The following is a 25,670-nucleotide window of genomic DNA, read 5'->3' as shown; positions in this document are numbered from 1 at the left end:
TGCGATATGAGCATAAAGAAACTAACTTGAAGAGGTTAGTTATGCATGCAGGATGTTGCGATTGGAATATACGACAGACATTAGGGCTTCAGATGATGCTTATCGTATAGTATTAACTTCACAGGCCAAATAATGTCTATGCCGCCTTTTCAGTGAGAGTATCGATGTGTATAATTATAAAAAGTTCATATAGATACTAATGTTTGTATGTTTATGTCATTATTAAGACAGATATATTTAATACATCTGAAAGCATGATGTTAAAACGACCGTTTGTCAATTACGTACATAGATGTGTTATTGTTGTTGTTTTCGGTCCAAATACTGATCTGATGTAGCTCTTCAAGCTACTCTATTCTTTGCAAGCCTTTTCACCTCCGAAGAATTACTGCAACCTGCGTCTATTTGCACCTGTTTACTGCGTACGTCTCTTGGTCTGTCTTCACATTTCTTACCCTTCACGCTTCCTCCAATACCAAATTGACGATTCCTTGATGTCTGAGAACGGGCCTTGTGAACCAGTCCTTTCCTTTACTCAAATTATGCCACAAATTTCTTCTCTGTCCAGTTTTATTCAGTAATTCCTCGTAGTTATCGATCTACCGTCTAATCTTTGTAGCTCCAAATGCTTCTGTTCTTTTCTTGTTTGAACTGGTTATCGTTCAAATTTCACTTTCGTACAAAGCCTACCAATAACTACATTTATATTCGATGCCAACAAATCTCTATACTACAAAAACGCTTTCCTTGCCATTGCCAGACTGCATTTTATATTTTCTTCACTTCGGTGATCATCAATTACATTACAGCCCAAATAACATACCTCAGCCGGCCGCGATGTTCTAGGCGCTTCAGACATCACACACATCCATGCCCGAGGCAGGATTCGAGCCTGCGACCGTAGCGGTCGCGCGGTTCCAGTCTGTAGCGCTTAGAAACGCTCGGCCACTCCGGCCGGCTACTGGATAACACTGGGAATAGACTACATCCCAGTCTCACTCGCTTCTCAGCCACTGCTTCCCTTTCACGCCTTTCGACTGCTATGACTGCTGTCTGGCTTGTGTACAAGTTGTGCATATCCTTCCGCTACCTATATTTTACCACTGCTACCATCAGAATTTCGAATACAGTATTCCAGTTATCATTGTCAAAAATTTTCCGTTAGTCTACAAATGGTATTAACGCAGGTTTGACTTTCATTAACCTATCTTCTAAGATAAGTTGTAGGCTCAGTTTTGCCTCGAATATGCCAACATTTCTCCGGAACAAAAATTGATCCACCCCGATGTCGGCTTCTACCAGTTTTGCGTTGTTACATTAACATGTTGGTTAATGTTACAAATCTAGATCAGTCAGTGATCCAGAGTTACCTCTGAAAGACCTGAAAAGGCTGCTGCCTCTCTTCAGAACTACATATTCGTCTAGTGTCTTCAAATAGAAGTTGCACCTACGGTATGGCCATATGTCTCGATGAGGCGCGCAAGCAACTCTACCTCGGTATGATCTACGGTTCATGCAATATATTCTAAGAATTTTAATTAAATTATTTTTATAAATTTTACTGATTTGATATTGACGTCGTGGTCTAATTTCTTTACCATTCTCAGGTGCCAGAAAGTGATCCATGTAGATTGAAACTAATAGCAGCTGATGGCATATCTAAATATATTGTGTATAAATGTATCTTTTACTAACTACAATTATTCTGTTGACCTCCTTTGTTATTTAAAAGCACAGCGATTGGAGGTACAAATCAGTTAAAGGAAATGTGAGGATTTTCTTAATATGTGAGAGTGCCAAAACTGATTTCCTGCCTCCGCTTTTGGCCACTCTGAGCTTGTGCTCAGTATTTTAATGACAGAATGACATTAAAAACTCGTCATTCTTCAATAATTTAATGTCGAATAGAGCCACAGTCTTCACGTCATTGCCACGCGGGATTAGCCGAGCAGTCTTAGGCGCTGCAGTCATGGACTATACGGCTGGTCCCGCCGGAGGTTCGAGTCTCCCTCGGGCATGGGTGTGTGTGTGTGTGTGCGTCCTTAGGAAAATTTAGGTTAAGTAGTGTGTAAGCTTAGGGACTGATGACCTTAGCAGTTAAGTCCCATAAGATTTCACACACATTTGATCATTTTTATCACGTCATTATTAAATATGGCCATTTCCCTTTACAATTGTCAAAAATTATTTCATACCTTACATTTTTTTGTTTTTAATTGGTTTTGAAATGTGAATTTATCGTTAGTTATTACAAAAATTAAAAAAAAAAGATTATTGACAGCCGTAAGCAGGAATTATCATGTTATATCAATACTCAGTCTTCCTTGATGTATCTTCAGCGGGCTGAAAGTGGGTATCCATAGAAAAAATTATTTCTGTTTTGTTCTGTATGCAATAACAGGTAGTACAGGAAAGGCATTCAAGTTTCTACGACATTTGGAACTCTTTACTACAGCTTACTACCCCATTCACAACAGATATTTCCTAGAACCATGAGACTAGTCACAGCACAATTGGACGTGTGCAAACTGTTTTAATATTTTTAGGATAATTAACACAAAAGTGGTCCAGAAAATTCATGCTCACCAAACGTAAAGGCATTTACAAAAAGAAACGATCTGTTGCTTGGACTAAAAATGCACGTAATTTTATAGTCATCTAATAAAATTTTTGACATTGCAGAATAAATAAAAACGAAAACCCAATGATGATGGCACAGTGGTGCCGAAACATCTTTGGGTACAGAGAAAAATGGTGTTTTGCGTAACTGGCGGACCTGAAATCCCAAAAATTTGAACTGCAAACACGGCCAATACAAGGAGCTGCAAATCAAAAGATGGACTGTTTTAATAGCTTGGCGTTCATTGTCGTTTCCCTCCTGGAAGCTATGCCATTGTCGTTGGGAAGCTGGATAAGCCTACTGGTTTGCCGACAATGCAAATATGGACGGACAGTGAAACAGAAGTGAGGGTAGAAAGAAAAGAAACACGCGTATAGGAACCATACGGCCCACGTCTGGTTTAACTTGACATGCAGAGACGATGAACGGCTGTAAACCGGTCTGAGACGTGGACTGTTAATGTATCGCTAACGCCTGCCACACTGGGCGGCGACTACCCCACGCGGCTGTTACTGGTGGTTAGCCGGTGGCCAGAGAGGGCCTGGTTTTGGCGTCACTTTTGGTACCGTCGCTGCGTCCCCGCCAGCCGAGGACGCCCCTCCAGTAATTACCTCTTGGATTGGCGCCAGTTGCTGGGAGAAGCCTCGCTGTGGGTAGAAGGCAAGCAACACGTCAACCACATGTGAAGCGAGCGACACGGCAGCGCAGACACGCACACACACGGAGGCAGACACACACTCAACACAGGGGAACACAGGAGCCAAACTAAACACACACCTACCAGGGCGCGCTGCGGCAGGCAAAAGCAAGGGACGCCATCTTCTCTAGTAGCAAATTAGGTTCGGAGAGACCTGCTGACGCCGGCCGGTGTGGCCGAGCGGTTCTAGGCGCTTCAGTCTGGAACCGCGCGAACGCTATGGTCGCAGGTTCGAATCCTGCCTAGGGCATGGACGTGTGTGACGTCCTTAGGTTAGTTAGGTTTAAGTAGTTCTAAGTTCTAGGGGACTGATGACCTCAGATGTTAAGTCCCATAGTGCTCAGAGCCATTTGAACCAAGACCTGCTGACGAACTTACGACCTCTGCTGTACATCAGCGATTCATCTAGCCGCCTGGATACTTTCGCGATTGCCGTTTCTGTCGACAAAGGCGCCGGGTTCGACTCTCAAGTTAATATCACGGTTTTTCTGCGTTGAACCAAATGAGAATTTGCTTGATACAACAGGCAGAAAAAGCGACACACTGTCCACCGAATTGGCATTGAATCACGTAGCACTATAGTGGGAACTTTTTGTTTCGTGCCATTGTGTTAAGAAAACTGTAAATAAGTTTCAATGTGAATATTAATGTTTATGTCAAATGTCAAGTAATATTGTAATAGAATTGAAATGTAACAAATGTTGAAACTGTTGTAAGATGTTTAAAATTGTAACTGTGCGTCTGGTCTATACGTAGGCAATGTGTTAGGGTATGTAGAATGCAAAACCTCGGGTGAATACCCTGTCTGTAAGGGAGCGGTAAAAGGTGGATGGCAGGCGAGCGCGGGAAATGCGCGCGGGCACTGCACGGCACAACGGACTCAGTGGTAGTTGGTGTTTGGCACTGGTTTGAGCAATACCATCTGGAGCGAGGAGGCTCTCCTGGAAGACATAGCTTCACTGAGCCTAGGGTAGGCCGTTCCGACGCCCACACAGCATGGCAAAATTCCATAGGCACTAAATGGAAAGGTATTGCGACGCTAAGAAGAATCAAAGTGCCGATACATCAAGAGCCATAGCTGTGGTTGTATGCGTGCTCTGTGCCTCGCCATCTTGCCGCCCGCCAACCGCCGCATCGATACTAGCAGGTTAAAACTTTTAGTACTGTATTCCTATAGATCAGAGAGTGAACTGTGTTTGTTTTGTGCAATAATAACCTAATTTTTACCAGAACTTTTCCATCATTCAATTATCCTCACAACTAATCTAGACAGGGTCCTTTCCAAACGTTGTGCAATCCGAGTGTCCCGAAATCAAAATTAAAAATTGTATTAATAATAATTATTTGCAGAACTAGCTATATTAGAATGGTGTTTAAAGAAATGTTTTGTTAATGAACCAGTAAATGAATAGCGAAGGTCTAACCAAGTCGAAAGATAACTTTAGTATTGATATAGTAATGAAGTTTATTATTTCGAGACAGATTTGAAGGCATTTAAATGAGCAGTAAATAAGATGAAAAGAGTAGTAACTTATATACTGGAAATCTTGAATGAATAATAAATTCAATAATCATTTTTTTAAATACAGCGATCATAACAGTTTCAGGGTCCCCCCTCATTCATTTGAATTCTGAGGTGTTCTAAATTGGTTTGACCAGCAAAAGTTGAAGTCAATATAAAACTCAAACTGTATCAGTGTTTTATCTTTATCAAAATTGACATTTTGTGAGTGCCATGAAAGTACAATTTCTAGGGTAAACTATGCCCGATTTTAATCAGATTAATAGACAGTTTAAAGTTTTGTAGTAAACATTATAGTGTAGTGTTATGTATTCATGATTTTCCATATCAGTACAGAACGTGGAACTATCAGTTCAATAGATTTTATGGTTCTAAAACTCTACTATATTATACACTGTTACAACTTATTGTTTTGAATCAATATATACCAACTTGTACAGGGAAGAAACTCAGTTAATGCCTAATTAGGCTGGCGACCGTATTATTGTCACATTGGTAGCACCTTCTGGTTTGCTTTTGATCCATCCTGACATGTTATTGCATTTCGAACTTACTTGACGGATCATTGTTATTACAGAGTGGGTGTAAGTCTGATTTGCCACCATTCAGGTACACGCGGTCGATATCAATGCGAAAATCCTTTCTCATAAGGTGAATCCCGCTCACTTACCATAGCACAGGCTTTAACGAGTACTGTGTCAGGGATTACAAACTACGTTTCATTGATTAATTAGTTACACATCTGACTAGGTAAACTCCCCATAGCAACCCCCTCACATTTAGTGGTAAGACGACCCAGTGGATATGACGTCAAAAACTAAACACAGATCAAACATAAAAACAGGAAGAAGGAAGACTGAACTGTGAGAAAAGAAGCAAAATCGAAACATTGCAGGATCCAAGCTCAAGGTGTGCAACATCGAGCGACTTCGAATATCCACGGCATCGTGGTTATATGGTCACGTATTAGATTCCGAAGGGGGAGATCTGTGTTCAAATCTCTCTCGTGGCTCTATTTTTCACGAAATTATACACAAATCTGACCGGTCATTGACGTAGCTGTTCGCTATATTGAAGCTGCGTCGTGGTGTAACGTCCGTTTGCAACAGCGAGGTGTAAGGAAGCGACATCCAGACGTACGTACCTTCTATTTCTTCTACACAAGTACCTCATGCCTTGCGCTCCGTATTGGAAGTTTTGACTCTTTAATTATTTTGTTGTAACACTGTTCACATCCGTTTATTTGTTGTTTTCAGGTGCATCGCCTGCTCTCACTACTCATCACATTTCCTTGCGACGGTAATATGTTCTAGACACATGACTAATATTCTATAACCAATGTATAATAAGACGATTGCCAACACTACAGAAGAACAGACACATCAATGATTATTTTTTGAAAAGAAAAAAAGGGGCACGAGGGAGATATGAACGCGGATCTCTCCCTTCTGGTCTAACACCATGACCACAGAACCACGACGCTGCAGTTTTTTCGATTCGCTTGATGATGCACATCTCGAGCTTGCAGTTCACTGTTTCTGATTTACTTCTTTTTCACAGTTCGCGACGTCTTCTTCCTGTTTTCATGTTTTGTCTTTGTTCAGTTACTGGTGCGCTACCCGCTGGGTCATCTTACCACTAAATCTGAGAGTGATACTGTGGGGAGTTTCCCTCGTGAGTTCCGAATAAAATATATTGTGTTAGCTGCAAATAATTCTTTGGCTGAACACATTTATCCAAATTCTGAGTGGAACATACCCGAAGAAAACAAGCTTATTTGTATCTTTCGCCCCTGATTACTATTTGAGGGCTTACCAAAGGGCTAGTTTGCGCTACTTAGCAGTTAATGTTGTGTTGCGATCAAAATAATCAAATCAATTTTTTTTTTTTTAGTTGGGTGTGAAGCTGCGAATGGAGCTTACGGAGTATTACACGCCTTTCGCATTCGCTTCAGTTACATTTTCATTTTTTTTTAACCGTCTCAAAAAGTCATGGATATCGTTCTCAGAATACGACAAAGCGTATACTTGTCATGTGACTATCCGACCTAGTTATTAATTTATTAATAAATGCCCACCTTGATCGCTATTTATTACAGAAGTGTAACACACAGTATTACCGATTTCAGCTTTCTGCTATCATCAAAACATTAAGCAGGAAGTCGAAATCGATAGCACTCGCATTGTGAATTATTTGATAAACTGCGATCAAGTATACAGTGGCAAATACGATCAGTGCCTCCATTAGCCAATTACAGTGTCATAACTTTTGGGTCGCTGATGTTGGCAACAATGTGAAACAGAGAACAGTCGATACGAAGTGTTCCGAATGGTGGCGACTTTTACTGATCAGTACTTTGGGACCGGAGGACAACTTACGGCGCCAGTATTATAGTTAGTCTGTTGAGGGATCATAACATACTGACGTATAAAATTTACCAGTTAATAATATGGCAGGTACATATGCTGCCCGAGGTGCAGCCTCACGGAGCCATTGTTGGCTCCTGTGCAAAATCGTTTGACGACCACTGCATTAGATTACTCTCGACTTTGTCATGGAAAAAGCTCCTCTTCCATTGCAGACGACCTTGGGTGTGTCATTATTGATATGTACAGCCACATACAGGGTATTTCCGTAAGAGCGTGCAAAAATTTAACAGAGCATAGAGGATGCTCCACTGAATAATTTGAAGTGTCGGAGAAGCCAGCTTAGTGAGATAACAGGAATGAAATCACATTACTGTCCACTTTTTCTTTTAAATTAGTTACAGATGGCCATTCAGACGTCTTCTTCTTCTTCTTAAGTTGCCAATCCTAAGATTGATTTGCAGCAGCTCTCCATTCAGTACGATTGTCGGCCAGCCTCTTCAATTCCGTGAAACTTCCGCATCCTAGGTCCTGCATTATCTGGCTTATGTACTTTCTTCTAGGTCTGCCTCTTGCCCTTTTGCCCTCCACAAGGCCTTCCGTTATAGTGTGGAGAAGACTTTCATGTCTCAGAATGTGTCCCATCCATATATCTCTCCTCTTCTTGACCGTCTTCCAAAGAAGTGGAACTTCCTCCGCTCTCTGCAGGACTTCTTCATTTGTCATCCTGGCCGTCCATGGAATTTTTAACATCCTTCGCAGACACCACATTTCGAATCCTTCAATCCTTCTTCTTTCGTCCTCTCCAAGTGTCCAGGTTTCGCTGCCGTAGAGAAGCACACTCCCAACAAAGGTCTTTATTAACCGCTTCCTTAACGACAGACTTATCATATTTGATGTGAGGAGTCCTTTCCTTTTATAGAATGCAATCTTTGCCTGATTTATTCTACTTATTACATCTTTCCTACTACGACCATCTGATGTTATTCTGCTTCCCAAGTAGACAAAGTCTTGTATTTATTTCAGCTTCTCTCCATTCAGCCTTATATTCGCAATTGCTTGATTATTTTGTTTGCTTGCAACTAAGATTTTTGTTTTTGACTTATTAATTTTCATGTTGTACCGTGTAGCAAGAGTGTTTTCCATTTCCTCCAACACTACTTGTAATTCTTCCTCATTTTCCGCTAGGACAGCAATGTCATCCGCAAAACGCAGCATATCAACTATTTTTCCCTGGATCCTGATTCCATTAGCTTGTCCTAACTTTTCTCTAACCTCGTCCATTGCTTTCTGTATGTACATATTAAAGAGGACAGGGGAGAGTGCACATCCCTGTCTCACACCCTGTTTAATTTTTGCTTGTTGTTGATGTTCCCCACATCTCACTATTGCCACCTCTTCTTTGTATATGTTCCTGTCCTTGTACTTAGCTCCAGTTTCCCTCAATATCTGGAATAGTTTTTTCCATTCAACCTTATCAAAGGCTTTTTCGAGGTCGATAAATGCTATGTAGGTGTCCTTTCCTTTCTCCATTCTTTTTTCTATTATGAGCCTTAGGGCCATAATGGCTTCTCGCGTACCTCTCCCTCTTCTAAAGCCAAACTGGTCTTCTGTGAGCATGCATTCCACGTTCCCTTCAATTCTTCTGAGGAGGATAGTCGTCAAAATTTTTGATGCATGTGATGTTAGGCTGAGGGTTCTGTATTGTGCACACGATTTTGCTGGCATTTTCTTTGGTAATGGAACAATAATATACTTTTTGAAGTCCTCAGGCACCTCTCCAGTATCAGACGTCTAGATATAAGATATGGCCCAATGCGATTGTCGCCTAAAATACCGGCCCAGATATTCGCAGCAACATGCATTTGATCGTGTGTATCTACTACAGCGTCAGGGTTTTCCTCATCCCACACATGGCTATCCCTGCCGTTCGAAATACCATCACTATCAAGTGAGATGTGGCCGCGCGGTTCGAGGCGTCATGTCACGGAATGCGCAGCCCCTGCCGCCGGAGGTTCGAGTCCTCCCTCGAGTATGGGTGTGTATGTTGTTCGTACCATAAGTTAGTTTAAGCATTGTAGGAACCGATGACCTAAGCAGTTTGGTCCCTTAGGAATTCACATACATTTTTCAAATGAGTCCTAGTCAGTAAACAACACGATTTGGAGGAAACCTGGTCGATCACTCCATTGTTGGAACAACCACTGACACAATGCGACCCTCGGTGCAAAGTCAGTCACAAGCATTGCATGGACTCGTTGTGGGTGATATGGTGTAATTGTTGTTCTTGGAGTACTCGCCACACACTAGTATGTGCAGCGCCCGTTTCACGTGCAACACGACGAGTACTTCCAGTGGGGTCCGCTGCAGCATTTTGCAGCACGTCCTCTTCAAACTCGGGCTAGCGAGTGGTCCTCATGTTGCCAGGTCCCCTGTTTCTACCACAGTCTTCGATCGAGAGAAATAAACATTCCTCATGAGGGATGATGGCTGTTAGGAAATCGTTCCCTGTACAGCCTTTCAGTTGCAAGAGCAGTGGAACTTACTTCCCCATACACAGCGTCCATGTCAGTGAGTTCTCCGAAATGGTTCTGTCCGGTCGCAGGTTCGAATCCTGCCTCGGGCATGGATGTGTGTGATGTCCCTAGGTTAGTTAGGTTTAAGTAGTTCTAAGTTCTAGGGGAGTGATGACCTCAGAAGTTGAGTCCCATAGTGCTCAGAGCCATTTGAACCATTTTTTTGGTACTGGTACTGCTCCATCGCACTGTACTGTAGGTCTCTTAACAGCTTTGAGTAATGAATGGGTCTGTCGTTGATTCATAGCACGTTCTGTCATGCGACAATGTAAATACAACAGAACCATCTTACGGCCAAGTAAACAAAATCTGCATCATGACTTTCTAGTAATCAGGCTCGTCCTTCTTGTTTCCTTGCAGGATATAAGGAATGTACATGTAAATAAACAGCACAGTAAGTGTAAACTTGTACGCATGTTAGCTGTAAATAATCCGGAAAACAGTAACTCTAGACAAAACGGCAGACAATTTTACTTCCATATCTCCCTAAGCTCGCTTCTCTGATCCCAGGTTCCCTAACTCAAATTGTTCAGTCCATGTCCTGTTATGTATACGGAAACACCTTGTATGTCTTGAAGAGAGATTTCCGAGCATCCAGGCATGCCAGAGGCAACATTTTTGTACAACATGAATTCGATCGCCTGGTCTTATGAGACCAGGAAATGTTGAAGTGTCGCATCACTTACTTATTGCCTGCCTGCCGCATCGCGCACTGCTGTATTGAGCATCAATTACACCACGTGTGAAGATGGATACAGTGCCTCAAAGACAAATAATAACACATACTGAACTATAAAGGCGATCTTCCATTTTTCTTACAGTTGCTTTGTTCGAACTCAACTTCCAAAATTTCACTGGCGGAAATGGAAAGTATTACATCATGAAGCACCAGTCGTATATTTAACAAACTTTGTGGTGGCGTTCATCCCATAATGGATACTGAGTGATTAAACTTTCAGGCCATTAATAACTGAATCATCAGCATCAGTGTGTGGTGTGCCCCCAGCTGGCGCTAAAACCGGCTTGTTATAATTAAACTTTCCCTTTTTTACATGTTATAACACGTAAAGGAACTGCCGTACGAGTACAAAACTTGGTAGCATTAATTTCCAGAGTACGGGGATGCATGATTTCCATACGTCATAGCATCACCGTCCATATATGAAGTCTTCACGGGTTGTCAGCCGAGTAGTATCGTCGTCTCGTAGCAACGTTTTGACGGAATGCGTCTAATCATCTTCTTCGCCTGAAGATGATGGAGACGCATTCCATCGAAACGTTGCTACGAGACGACGATGCTACTCGACTGACAACCCGTGAAGACTTTTATATATGAAATTCGCCGTGAAATCCTGCACTCGCATACATCACCGTCCAGTTCCAACTACGGTCACCAGGTGCCGTGATTAATCATGATGATTCGTAGTCTAACGCACCTGACCATTCGCAGTGCACTTGTTGACGTTTCAACAAGAGCTTGGACAATACGAGCAGGACATTACTGGTGAAGCTCTGTTATCAAAACAACAGTAATGCTGCAGCTGCATTTCAAGAACACCTTCGGCTGAAAGGATTACCGAAGGGTCCTCTTTCCCCACCTGCTGTGCGGAGCATGATGAAGAACGTCGAATCAACTGGAGAACTGGGCGTCGCTCCGGGAAGAGGCCGACCACTGGTTGCACCAACTTTGCGGTGGCGTTCATCGCATAATGGATACTGAATGATTAAACTTTTGGGCCATGATTGATTCGGTTGATGAAATCGCTGTTGCTGTGGCAGACAACGCTGCACACAATTCCCGATGGTCGGGCATTGCACGTGATGTGTCACGACAGTTGAACATCCCGTGGTCCACTGGACGGAAGGTTCTTGAACCATTCTCAAATGGTATCTGTGCAAGATTCATATCGTACAGCACCTTGCACGACTGGACGCACAACGACGAGTTGACTTCGCTCTCCACTATCGCGAGAGGTTCGAATTTGACGAATGCTGGCCGTGGACCATCGTATGGACAGACGAAGCTCATTTTTCTATGACGGATGAGGTTAACACACGGAAATGCCGAGTGTGGGGATCTTTACCTCCAGCCACTGTGCATTGGAAGTTCCTCTGTAAGGTGAACGTGTCACCGTATGGCTGGGCTTCACGGCTAGTTCACCACTGGCCCATTCTTTTTTGAACAGATTGGCGCTCAAGGACGAAAGACGTGCAGTGTGACTGGCCGGCATTACTGCAATAAGCTTCGGCAGCTTGTTATTTCCGCCCTGTAGCACAGAGACGCATACAACTCAACAATTTTCATGCAAGATGGGGCTCCATCGCACATCGCTCCTGAAGTTCACCTGCTTCTCCGGAACACATTTGGAAACTATCGAATTATCAGCCGATCGTTTCCAAAAGGTCGACTGACACATCTCCATATCTCACTCCCTGCGATTTCTAGTTGTGAGGATACCTGAAGGACAGAGTTTGCCATGGGAACATTCACACATGTGATGATCTGAAACGCAGCATATCAAGAAGAAGAACATGCTTCGTTCTGCTGTGCAGAATGCAATCCTGCGCTTTCAGACTCTTCTGGACACTGATGGGCGCCATATTGATCCATTTTGTAGCAGCAATGGTACCGGTATTTAATGGTATGACGTACCGTAGTAGCACATTAAAAGTGTTTCAACTGAATTTATTCTGAATTATTTCTCTTCCCCACGTCCTTGACAATGCTACCAAGTTTGAAGTTTGCTACGCGAACGGTAATTATTTTCCGTGTAATGACGTGTTAAATAGGGAAAGTTTAATTATAACCAGCCGTTACATTCACCTATTTGCTGTGGCATCGAAGCGAACAGCCTTGGAAGATCGAGTAATTTCTTGCCATGTCTGAAACACATTCTGCTTCAGTTCATAAAGATTGCTCTCTGGGGTCTAATATGAAACTAGACGCCTTTCCATCGCTTCCCAGACATGCTACATCAGGATGCGGGGCACCCTGCTGTCCTTAGGTCATCTCGTTACCACTCCATTTGCAGTCATAGCACACAGTTAAATGTCTGTGCCCTTTGTCGTTACGATGCTCCTGTGTCCGCCATGGCAACGACTCGATCATTCTCAATGTTTGCAGTATGGTGATAAGCTGCATATGGACGTCCTTTGGGTGTGCTGTGTTGCGTTCAGCACCTGATTATTCCAGTAACGCTACACGCATTCAACAGCCACCATCTACTTTCACCATTCTCTGTAAGACAGATTTTCTTCTTCTTAAAATTAGCTCGCATAAGGATGAAATTTTTATCAACATTTCCGACAGACATGGAAATACTGTAATATCACGTCGGTAGGGTGTTCACGGTGTAGCACTTTCCTTCCCGCCTGTTTATTTTGAGGACTGCCATTATAAAGTGAACAGACGTTTGTATCCATCACCAGACGTCTAGAGACATGTAAAGCGCTAAAAACAGTGAAAACATGGACATAAACTCGTCGTGCTTCAGTGACGTAAACAGAAATCTCATTTCTTTCGTCCACTGACGGTACAAATTCGATACTTGTCTTTACTAGGGCTCTGTTTGGAACAATATAGCTGGCAGATGTTTCTGGCAGCTGCGAAATCACCGATAACTGATGCGGGGGAAATGGTGCTGTATAAAGGCGATGAAAGTAGTAACCTAAACAGTGCTACAGTTGTAAACACTACACACACAATTGCTTATTTGTTGTGACTCTTACAACACGACACTCTTCAAATCTGCATACACAATTGTCTACGAAACAATATTACTGTCTCTATAATGGAACAAAGAAGGTTTACTGTAGAATGCGAGGCATGCTGGAGAACGGATACGATAGTGGAGGTTGGTTTAGGGTGTTCTGAGGGTGGTCTTTCTGGGAGATGAAGCGGTTTGTTGAGAAACGGGGAGATGGATGGTGATGACTGCCAGGATTGTCGGTCAGAATGGTAGTCGTAGAATGTGTGGCAGAGCGTATGAATGGATCGAGGAGCGGGCGTAGCTGACAGCACGAGGGTTTGGCGGCCTGGAGGCGTGGCGTGACGTGCTTGAGTGAGCACCGGAGGTCACCTGTTGAGCGGGCAGAAGTCGCTGTCGTACCTGTTGCGCGGCGTTCTGCAGGTTGAGCAGCGGCTCACTGCTGCGCTTGAGGAAGAGCCGCAACTTGTTCTCCTTGGGCGCCTGCTCCTTCTTGCGCTGCGGACTCGGCGCCTGGTACAGCATCTTGTGGAACACTCTGAAACGCAAGAACAGCCCGCTTGAGCGAGACTTCACTCTCAGCAGTATGTGGACCGTGAGAGCTGCGGAACTGGGGGCTATTTATTCAAATCAAATGGCTCTAAGCGCTATGGGACTTAACATCTGAAGTCATCAGTCCACTAGACTTAGAACTACTTAAACCTAACTAACCTAGCCGGTGGCTATTTATTCTTTCGTGCGTGAGGCACTAGTAAGGCTGGTAATTAACTGAAACCCTCAGCTGCCGACAAATGTTGTTGATATACCTCGATGAGGACAGCTGAAAAAGTCCGATGGAGGCAAATCTGGAGCATATGGCGGATGACGAAACAATTCTAACTCGCAGTCACGCAGTTTCCACTGTTGCGAGGACTTTCTGCGCCGGTGTGTTGTCCTGATGCAAAAGAATTCCGCGCGCCAGTTTTCCGCGCCTTTTTTTCTTTATCTCTTCTGTCAAAAGGCGCAGGAGGGTGCAATAGTATGACGCATTTATAGTTATGCCCTTTTCCAAGTAATCCACCATACTTACCCTTTCTCCATTCCAAAAGACCGATGCTATCACCTTACCGACTGATTTCTCCACCTGGAATTTTTTTTGAGTTGGGGATGAAGGATGTTTGTTTTGACTGTTGTTTTGTCTCAGGATCATAGTGGTGAACCCACATTTCGTTCATTGTCACGTACCTTGTAAGAAAGCCGTCATCATTCGCTTCAAATTGGCGGACGATTTCTTCACAACATTGCAGACGCTCCCGTCTCAGATCTGCATTCGAGTCTTTCAGGATCCACCGAAACTTTGCGCATTCCCAAAATATCCACAACAATGTCATGAGCACGCCAATGGGATATTCCAAATGTGGTTTCAGTGTGCTGCAAATTTGTTCGACGATTCTGCAAAAATCGTATCGTGAATTGCAGTCACTGTTTCATCAGTGGCAACGATGACAGACCTTCCGCTCCTTGGCGCATCTTCCGCACTCGTTCTTCCATGCTTGAACTCTGACACCCAGTTTTTCACTGCTGCATCAGACGGAGCTCTGACCTTAAGTTTATTCACCATTTACTCCTCAATTTCATTGGGTGTCATTCCCTAAAATGAAGATATTCAATTACAGCACGGTTCTTCATTCTCTCGATATTCGCCATTTTACTTACACTACGGGGTGTAAGGTACAGTGAAGCGACTCTAACAGCCTCTCCTGTACAAATGTCAACCTCACCTACCCGAGTTGCAGCTAAGGATTGCTGCACGGTACACCCTGTTATTGCTAACGAGGCTCTGACGACCGAGTGTTTCCCGGGATAAGGAAACGCCCCCTATCAAGTGCCAACGGTCTCAAAGAGAGCGGATGAGCGGATAGAGGCAGGGCACTCTCTTGTCCTTGGAGTGAGAAATTGCTCCTAAAGGCGGAAGAACTTCACAGTCAACGGCATAGGATGGAGAAGGCAACGGGAAACCACTCCATTAAAGATCACTCAAGATATCCCAAGAATCAGTAGCGCACCATGCCAGAATCTTCTGTTAAACATAAATCCGGAGTAATAGTCCCCCAATCGGATCTCCGGGTGGGGACAATGGAAGGTCAGGCAAAGTTGAAGAATACACTAAAAATAGCAACATGGAATGTAAGAACACTCCTCCAATGCGGGAAATTAGAGAACCTCAAACTAGAGATGGACAGAATGGGAACAGACATAATAGGAATATCTGAGATGCGATGGCCTGAACCAGGAGACTTCAGATCAGGAAATTATCGTATCATTCATACAGGTACTAACCAAGGAACAACTGGAATCGGTGGAGTTGGAATAATTCTAAAAGGAAAACTCGGGAATCTAGTCACAGGATATGTGCAATTTAACTCTAGGATAATACTAGTCAAAATTGGAACCAAACCAAAGAACACGGTAATAGTACAAGTCTATATGCCGACATCGGCAGAAGAAGACGATGTAATAGAAACAGTGTATGAAGACATCAACAAAGTTATAAATTATGTTAAAGGTGAAGAGAACTTAATTATAATGGGAGATTGGAATGCTAGTGTTGGAGAAGAGAAAGTTGACGGAATTGTAGGGAAATATGGTCTAGGAGATAGAAACGAAAGAGGAAGTCGGCTAATTGAATTTTGTGCCAAAAACAAGTTGGTCATAGCGAACTCCCTTTTCAACCACCATAAAAGAAGAAGGTACACGTGGAAAGCCCCAGGAGATACTAGAAGACACCAAATCGACTATATATTAGTAAAATCGCGTTTTAAAAACCAAATCAAGGATTGCAGAAGCTACCCGTCTGCGGATATTAATAGTGATCACAACCTTGTAATGATGAAATGCTTACTCAAACTCAAGCGATTAGAGAGAAAAACGAACAAAGTATGGAACAGAGATAACCTAAAGTCTGAAGAACTAGTGATCCCTTATGCACGGAAAACTGATGAGATGGCATCAAACATTATTCCCGGGAGTACTAACGAGGAGTGGAAACAAATCAAAGAAGGCATACATAAAGCAGCAGAAGAATTTATTGGGAAAGCCAAACCTGTAAACAGGAAAGAGTGGATAACACCTGAAATAATTTGTCTAATGGAAGAAAGAAGACTATACAAAAATGCCTCTGACGAGCAAAGCGAAAACAAATATAGAAAGCTTAGAAACCAAATAAACAGAGAATCTAGGAAAGCAAAAGAAAATTACCTCAACAGCATTTGTAAAGAGGTGGAGGAAAACATGGTTAAAGGAAAAACTGACTTGGCCTACAGAACAATAAAACAAAACTTTGCTAAACGGAAAGTAAAATCTTCAGGAACTATAAAGAACAAAGAGGGCAAGGTACTATTTGGATATGACACGCTGAAGAGATGGCAAGAATACATTGAAGAGCTATATCAAGGAGACCCTCTAACAGATAATATGATAGAATTAAGCGAAGAAGTAGAGAAAGAAGAACTAGGGGACACAATTCTGAAAGATGAATTTGAAAAAGCACTAAAAGAACTACCAGATAAGAAAGCGGCAGGTGTTGATGATATACCTTCTGAACTAATTAAGAAATCAGGAGACAAAATGAAAGCTACATTACTGCAACTCATACAGAAAATATACAAAACAGGTGAAGTTCCTGAAGACTATCAGAAATGCATCATATTCCCCATACCTAAGAAAGCATCTACTATGGACTGTGAAAACCATCGAACACTCAGTCTTCTTTCACACGCATCAAAAATTCTAATAAGAATAATTTTGAAAAGAGTTGAAAACCAATTGAATAGCACTCTAAGTGAAGACCAATTCGGTTTTAGAAGCGGTGTAGGGACGAGGGAAGCAATCTTATCTTTAAGACTAATAATTGAGAAACAAATTTCCAAAAACAAACAAGTATTTATAGCCTTCGTAGACCTCGAAAAGGCATTTGACAATGTTGTATGGCCAGAAATGTTTAGAATTCTGAAGAAGGCTGGTCTGAAATATAATGATAGAAGGATAATCTTTAAAATATACCAAAATGAAACAGCCTTAGTTAAGAAGGAAAACAAAGAAGAAACAGCAAGAATAAGGAAAGGAGTGAGACAGGGATGCCCACTATCTCCAGTAATTTTCAACGCATATATCCAAGAAGCAATAGACAAAATAAGAGAGAATATTGAAGTAGGAATAAAACTTAACGGAATGAAAATAGATATGTTGCGATATGCAGATGATATCGCCATAATTACAGAAAGGAAAGAAGATTTAGAAGCCGCACTCAATGAAATGGAAAACACCTTAAAAGAACAGTATGGAATGAAAATAAATAAGAAAAAGACTAAAGTGATGGTGAGTGGCGCCCTGAACTACAATGAACCCATACGAATAACAATAAAGGGAGAGAAACTAGGGCAGGTTACAGAATTTAACTACTTAGGTAGCAAAATAACAGCAGATGGAAGGAGCAAAAGTGACATTAAAAACAGAATACAACTTGCCAAAATAGCATTCAATGGAAAAAGAAACTTACTGACGAGTAGAAATGTTAGTTTAGACGTAAGAAAGAGAGTCATGAAAACCTATGTGTGGAGTACAGCCCTTTACGGATGTGAAACTTGGACTAGTGGAAAAGAAGAAAAGAGAAGATTAGAGGCATTCGAAATGTGGTGCTACCGGAGAATGGAAAAAATCAGCTGGCGAGACAAGGCTACAAACGAAGATGTCCTCAGAAGAGTGAAAGAAAACAGATCTCTTTGGCGAAATATACAGAAAAGAAGAATAACCTTCATAGGTCACATTTTACGGCATAACAATTTCATTAAGAGAATATTAGAAGGAATCATTGAAGGAAGAACTCGCCGAGGACGACCTAGATTAAGCTACATTCAACAAGTAATAAATGACATCGGGTGCCAGACCTATGCAGATATGAAGAAGAAAGTTGACAAAAGAACGGAATGGCGTGCTGCTGCCAACCAACCTGTGGGTTGATAACCGAAGAAGAAGAAGACGGCTCACTACGCATCCTAGCGGCAAAACTACCGAAGCTGGAGCCGCGAAATTTCACATGCATTCCCAAAAAGGGTCACCATAGAAGTAGGTGTTGTTGCTTGTGCGAGACATTACGGTAACTATCTCGGGCTAGAATCTTTTCGACCGCTCCTCGTACTGTCTCATTAAATGACCAAGTAGAATTGCCGCGCATAGTCCCACGAAACCTGATGACCAAACAGCAAGTACATCACTTAGACATAACATTCGCCACGTAGCGTGTCGAAGGTGCTAGTATCGTTCAGTGGCTGAAAAGAGTCGCGGGAAATGCTTCGAAAGTGTAGACCAATGTACCGAGTGTGCCTATGCATCGAATTTTGTAACATTGGACGAATGTCTCGTTCTGCAGAGAAATCTGCACTGTGTTGAAAATTCTTGACAGATTAAAACTGTGTTCCGGAGCGTGACTCGAATCCAGAACCATGCAGTTCGAGGGAAATTCTCTCGGGGACTGGGCTACTCAGGCATGACTCATGCCTCACAATTTAGCTTCAATCAAATTGGAAATTACAAGCGAGATACTGGTGCAGGTAAATATGTGAGAGCTGGCCACGAGTCATATCTGAGTAGCTCACTCGGTAAGACCACTGCTCTCGAATGGTAAGGTCTTGGATTCGAGTCTCCTTGCGAAACACAGTTTTCATTTGCTACGTTTGTCAGCTTTGAAAATGTTAGAAAGTCAAGGCATATAGTACGTTGGTGTAGTTTATGCGTTGAACTGAGAGTTAACAAGCAGCGGCAGATTTTATGATTGCAAGTAAACCGTGTTTCAGGGCACATCGAAAGAGGATTATTACGGAATGGATCTATTGCACTGAGTCTTGGGCGAAAACCAAAAATAGTTACTCATCGAAGAAGTGTGACAACATATGTTTATTGATTGCAGCCAAAAACCAATTTTCTACACTAAGTATGTCTCATAAATTAAATGCACCATTGCAAAACTACTTTTAGTAGTTTGTAACGACGTCACTAATTTTTCTTAACTCTTCGTGAGCACCGCCTCTTGCATTAAGTCAGGGGAATCCACAAGTTTCGTTAGCTATGTCACATTCACTGAACCACTCACTAATAATCAAATCAAGCAGAGTTACAAAACTACGAGAATGTGGATTGCTACGTTTTGCCCGCTGCTCCAAATATTCCAGCCATTTTCTATGTGATTAAGATCGGGTGACTTAGCCAAACAATCAAGGTGCGATTAGGTGCCTGAGTGTTCGCCGAACCTGCAAAGTATCCCTATAGCGCTGTGACCACGGCTATAATCGTGTTGGAAGAAGGGAGTATCCACAGATGTGAAATAAAGGTGCGAATATTAAAATAAATATCCTTGTTCATGTGACAGTAGACTCTACACAAAGGAGATAAACTTGAAGGCAGTATCATGGAAATGGAAGAGGGCGGAGATGAAGATGAGATGGGAGATACTGTGAGAAGAGCACTGAAATATTTAAATTGAAAGTTTGTACACTGAGCAAGCAGTAAAGGAAACAAAAGAAAAACTTGAAGTAGGAACTTAAGTTCAGGGAGATGAAATAAAAACTTTGAGTTTTCCCAATGACACTGAAATTCTGTCAGAGGCAGACTTTATTGTCTGTAATATAACATACAGTCTCCATTAATTTTAATTTTACAATTTCCATTACCAACTTTAGCCCATATGAAGAGGTACTCATCGGCATTCAATTTCTTCTTTCTTCGTGTACTCAACACAAAGGGCATACTAGGAACTAGTGTACCATATGGCACTTTGGCTAAGAGTCCAGTTGTATCTGCTATGCTCCATGTCTTCCATGTAAGAATATTTGCATCTGGGAAGGCTTCAAGGCCACCATAATCACAATGATTGCCCCACACAACAGCAATTGTGAGCCATGTACTCCCTCCAAACACGGCTTGTACATCACATGTGAAGTTCAGTTTCAGTCCTCGAAACACATTTGGACCTCCAATCAGCTGTTGTTTATTGAACTGACCAGCCAAGTCAATATCAATTGCCTTCAAAGATCTATACACAGAAACGCTGCGCCACCAGCGACGACACCATGTGAAGTTCAATTTCAGTCCTCAAAACACATTTGGACCTCCAATCAGTTGTTGTTTATTGAACTGACCAGCCTAGTCAATATCAATTGCCTTCAAAGATCTATACACAGGAACGCTGCGCCGCCAGCGACGACGCCATGCGCGTCGCAAAGGCATTGCTGTGGCACGTTAACAAATGAACGTAGCAAGCCAACGCCCAGCGAGACCCAGAGCTATGCTTCCGCACTCCTCGACGTTCGCAGAGCGAATGACGCTCCGTGCTGCGGCGCAGCTGCAGCGCTGATAAGACGTCACGCGGCGCTTATCGTGACGTCACTTCCGCTGATAAGTTTGATTTTCCAGCAACACGGCCCTAGTAAAACTAGAGGCCGTGTTGCGTGAGTCAGGCTTGGCGCAGTGGATAGCCCTGGCGCAGCGCTCAGTGTACACCCCTGGTCACGTGCCACAGCAATGCCTTTGCGACGCGCATGGCGTCGTCGATGGCGGCGCAGCGTTCCTGTGTATAGATCTTTGAAGGCAATTGATATTGACTAGGCTGGTCAGTTCAATAAACAACAACTGATTGGAGGTCCAAATGTGTTTCGAGGACTGAAATTGAACTTGACATGTGATGTACAAGCCGTGTTTGGAGGGAGTACATGGCTCACACTTGCTGTTGTGTGGGGCAATCATTGTGATTATGGTGGCCTTGAAGCCTTCCCAGATGCAAATATTCTTACATGGAAGACATGGAGCATAGCAGAGACAACTGGACTCTTAGCCAAAGTTCTATATGGTACAGTAGTTCCTAGTACGCCTTTTGTGTTGAGTACACGAAGAAAGAAGAAATTGAATGCCGATGAGTACCTCTTCATATGGGCTAAAGTTGGTAATGGAAATTGTAAAATTAAAATTAATGGAGACCGTATGTTATATTACAGACAATAAAGTTTGTCCTACCCGAGAACCATCCTTATCTCTCCCGTGAGACCAGGGGTGTACACTGAGCGCTACGCTAGGGCTATCCACTGCACCAAGCCTGGCTCACGCAACACGGCCTCTAGTTTTACTAGGGCCGTGTTGCTGGAAAATCAAAGTTATCAGCGGAAGTGACGTCACGATAAGGCGCGCGTGACGTCTTATCAGCGCTGACGCTGCTCCGCAGCACGGAGCGTCATTCGCTCTGCGAACGTCGAGGAGTGCGGAAGCATAGCTCTGGGTCTCGCTGGGCGTTGGCTTGCTACGTTTACTTGTATTAACGTACCACAGCAATGCCTCTGACCTCAGATGGCGTCTTGAAAAGAGGATATGAGAGGAAAATCAACAAAAGCAATGAAAGTATAATGGAATGCTGTTGAAATAAATCAGGTGATGCTGAGAGAATTAAATTAGGAAACGAGACACTTAAAGTAGTAGATGAGTTGTGCTCTTTGGGCAGCAAAACGACTGATGATGCTCAAAGTAGATAGGATATAAAATGCAGACTGGCAATTGAAAGGACAGCGTTTCTAAAGAAGAGAGAACTGTTAATATCGAATATAAATTTAAATGTTAGGCAGTCTTTTTCTAAGTACTTCTATGGAGTGCAGTCATTTATGGAAGAGAAACATGGACGATACACTTTTTAGACAAGAGGAGAATAGAAGCTTTTGAAATGTGCTACAGAAGAATGCTGAATATGAGAGGGGTAGATCGTGTAACTAATGAGGTGGTACTGAAAGGAACTGGGGACCTAAAATTTGTGGCACAACTTGCCTAAAAGAAGGGATCGGTTGATATGACACATTCTGAGATATCAAGGGAAATGTGCCAGGTAAAAATCGTAGAGGAAGACTAAAATATGAATAGAGTGAGCAGATTCAGAAGGATGTTAGCTGCAGTAGTTATTCAGAGATGAAGAAGCTTGCACAGTATAGAGTAGCCCGGAGAGCTGTATAGAACAGGCTGAAGGCCACAACACCAACAACCATGCAACTGCAGGCACATGGACGCCATTTCATTGCCATGACGTATGTCAGCCATGTAGCGTCACATTACTGTCTATTACCACTTCTACACCTTCTACAACGCTGTACAGGGGTGACAAACAGTTAGTATGGTGACCTTACCGTGGTACCAAAGAAGATATCAAGCTAGATTTAGTGTGATATAAGAGAAAAAACGCGCTTATTAAACTCCTTTCAAATTTATAAATAAGTGTACTAATGTTTGAGTGACGATCGACGAGAATGTTTAGACGATATGCCACAGTAATTCCACGGTATGAAATACATGAGGAGCCACGATTTGAAGACAGCATACTGGCAGATTGCACTCGAACCAGATGCAAGAAAACTGATGGCATTTCTCTTGACAGGGACGTGTTATCAGTATAAAGATTAAACACGTCGAGGTCCATGATTATATGAACCTTGGAGGATGTATTAGGGAAAGAGCTTTGCTGCAGAGAAACTATCAGTGTTGACAAATTATTGGTTGCATGGGTTTACAGATAGAGCAGTGCAAACTATTGATTGAGGTTTTTGAAGCAGTGTAATGAGTTGAAATGACTTTGAAAATAAAGAAGTTTGAATTTGTAAAAAAGAAATTGGAATTCTTCGGCCATATAATAGCAACTGCAGGAATAGCTGAAGACCCATGGAAGCTGGAAGCAATCAGGGAGTGCCAACTACCATAGACGAAAAAATATTGAAGTTTTTCTTTGGTTTATGTAATTTCTATCGCATGTATGTAAAGCGATGGGCTTTTAATGATCCAGATTTGTGCGATTTGTTGAAGAATAACTGTGTTTGTTTGGACAAAAAAGTGTCAAATAGTTATCAACAGGTCTACCAAGGGCTTACAAAAAACCTATTTTGCACCATACAGATTTGTCTTTGACATTTCACATGAGGACAGATTCATGTGACTACGGTGTCACAGTTCACATTTTTCAAGAAATAGAAGTAGAGGGAAGCTAAGAACGTCACCCTACAATGTTTGTGAGTAGGACTCTAACGAAACTGTACTGTGTCAAAAAAAGAAGCATTAGCTATCATGTGGGGTTTTACGAAATTCAGTGGCTTTTTTTTGGGAGCATAAGGTGAAAGCACATACCGATCATAGACAGGAACATTTTTAAGGGATTGTCATTTTTTCATGACAGACTGACGATGTGGGCTTTGTTTGTACAGATATCTGATTACGAAATTTGTTGCATAAGAGACGTAGACAGCAGTGTAGCAGACGCCTTGTCAAGGTTACCATTTGTTCCAGGTGGATAAACCAATACGGAAAATTCAGATGGAATGTTCAAAATGATGTACTTCAAGAAAGTTTCTGGCAAAAGGATGCTATAAAACATATGTAGGAGCATGTGTCTTTATCTGTCTGAGGATGAGTGTTTGAAATTATTGAAAACTAAGTTCGATGCCAAAGACGAAGAATGTGCCAAGTTAAGGAAATATTAGAAAGTGCATGATGGCATACTGTATTTATGGAAGTACGAGAGTAAGGAAAAGTAGCGAATATATTGGCCAACTAAATATAAAAAGTGTGTAAACATGAATTGATAACATTTGTTAATATGACCAGGAATGTAACTGCGGGAGTGTCAAAAAGTAAGTGTGACAAATGCGATTAGTCATTGTCCAACGCAAAACGTACAGCCTAAGGAGAACCTAGAAATCCTGGCTACAGACATTTACAAAAACTTTGCGTATATGTTACTGATATTAGAAATTTTTTCCATATTTGTACAGCCATGTACTTTACAAACAGCCACAGGTAAGCAATATTCAGTAAATTGGGATATGATTTTTTTATACATATTGGAAGACCGAAAGCAATATCATATGACAACGGACCTGAGTTTATATCTAAAATGTGGGATTACGAAATGAAAGAAAAAGGTGTGGAGGTTATTCATATATCGACATACCATCCTCAAAGCAACCCATCAAACTGCTGTATGTGTGAGTTGGGTAAGTATTTGAGGACATACTGTCACAGAAACTACAGGGTGTGCGGTAAATCTATATCTGAAATAAAAGACATTATGAACTCCATCTAGCATGAAAGTACAGGCTTTACTTCAACTGGAATCATGTATGGTAACAAACTGAAGAGTATAGTAGAGGATTTAATTAACTTTCCACCAAGGCAAGATTTGGGCACATCACAGAGAAAGTATTGGTAAGGGAAAAGATGAAGGAACATGCTAGGTATGGATTAAAAGACACGAAGTGTAAAAACATTAAAGGTTTAAATTGTCGACGTTGTCCTCCTGAACACTCACGAGAAATCCAGTGAAATAGATAATGAGTATCCAAATTCATTTCAAAACTGGAAGCGTTCCTCTACCTACCCTAATACTTTCTGTCTGGTCTTCCATCAGTTTGGTAGAAGATTAGGTATGTTGAAACATTACCAAAGTAGGAATGACTATTGCTTGTGCTAAGTGCAAGAAGTATAAATTTTCATCAATTTGTAGCTGACATTTTGTAGATCCATGACAAGTATTTATTCTGTAATAACGATAATAGTAACATGTACCGTGTATTTATTGTTTATGTTAGGTTATGTCACAATGATTTTAGAAATATGAGTGGATAGTATTAGGAGGAAGTCGCGTCACATAAAATTTTAAATGAGTAGGCAGACAATATTAAATGTTATAGGTTTTGTGAAATTTACTATTTATGTGATTTGTGTAAATACAAATGACCTCAGACCTCTCATTTAAATTTCAGGTGGAAGAACGATTCCATGTATCTTCATCTACCGATGTGGATCAATGAAACGTAAGCAGATGTAACACAACAACTCTGTGGGCTACCAGTTTTTTTTTTATAATTTTACTTTTCGACTTAATTTTTCTATGTATCAAAGTTTATAAGTAAGTGTGCTAAGGGCTGAATGATGAATTAAAATGTTTCATCATTGCAAAGTTAAACAAATGTTAGTCGTAATCTAGTGCAAGTAGGCACGCTGGCTTAGTCAGGGTGATACGATATTGTCAGACAGTGAAGTGAACCATCAGTTGCATTATCCAGCAGTTCAGCTTCAGTACAGTGCAGAGCAGAACGTAGGGAAGTGTCGAAACACAGAGTCGAGGCGAA

The 25,670-nt window shown here is 42.0% G+C and overlaps 1 protein-coding gene across 1 annotated transcript in view; it reads right to left on the bottom strand.

Moving 5' to 3' along the window:
• Window positions 1-25,670, bottom strand: part of LOC124607330 (serine-enriched protein) — a 132,119-nt gene that overhangs the window by 63,032 nt on the left and 43,417 nt on the right. The window contains exons 2-3 of the mRNA XM_047139630.1: window positions 13,891-14,026; window positions 3,232-3,267 (exon numbers count right to left, since the gene is read on the bottom strand). Of these exons, the coding sequence (XP_046995586.1) occupies window positions 3,232-3,267; window positions 13,891-14,026 (172 nt within the window). The remainder of the gene's footprint in view (window positions 1-3,231; window positions 3,268-13,890; window positions 14,027-25,670) is intronic.

Source organism: Schistocerca americana, chromosome 3, assembly GCF_021461395.2.
Source record: "Schistocerca americana isolate TAMUIC-IGC-003095 chromosome 3, iqSchAmer2.1, whole genome shotgun sequence".
Taxonomy (NCBI): domain Eukaryota; kingdom Metazoa; phylum Arthropoda; class Insecta; order Orthoptera; family Acrididae; genus Schistocerca; species Schistocerca americana.
This window is presented reverse-complemented; position numbering and strand designations above follow the sequence as displayed.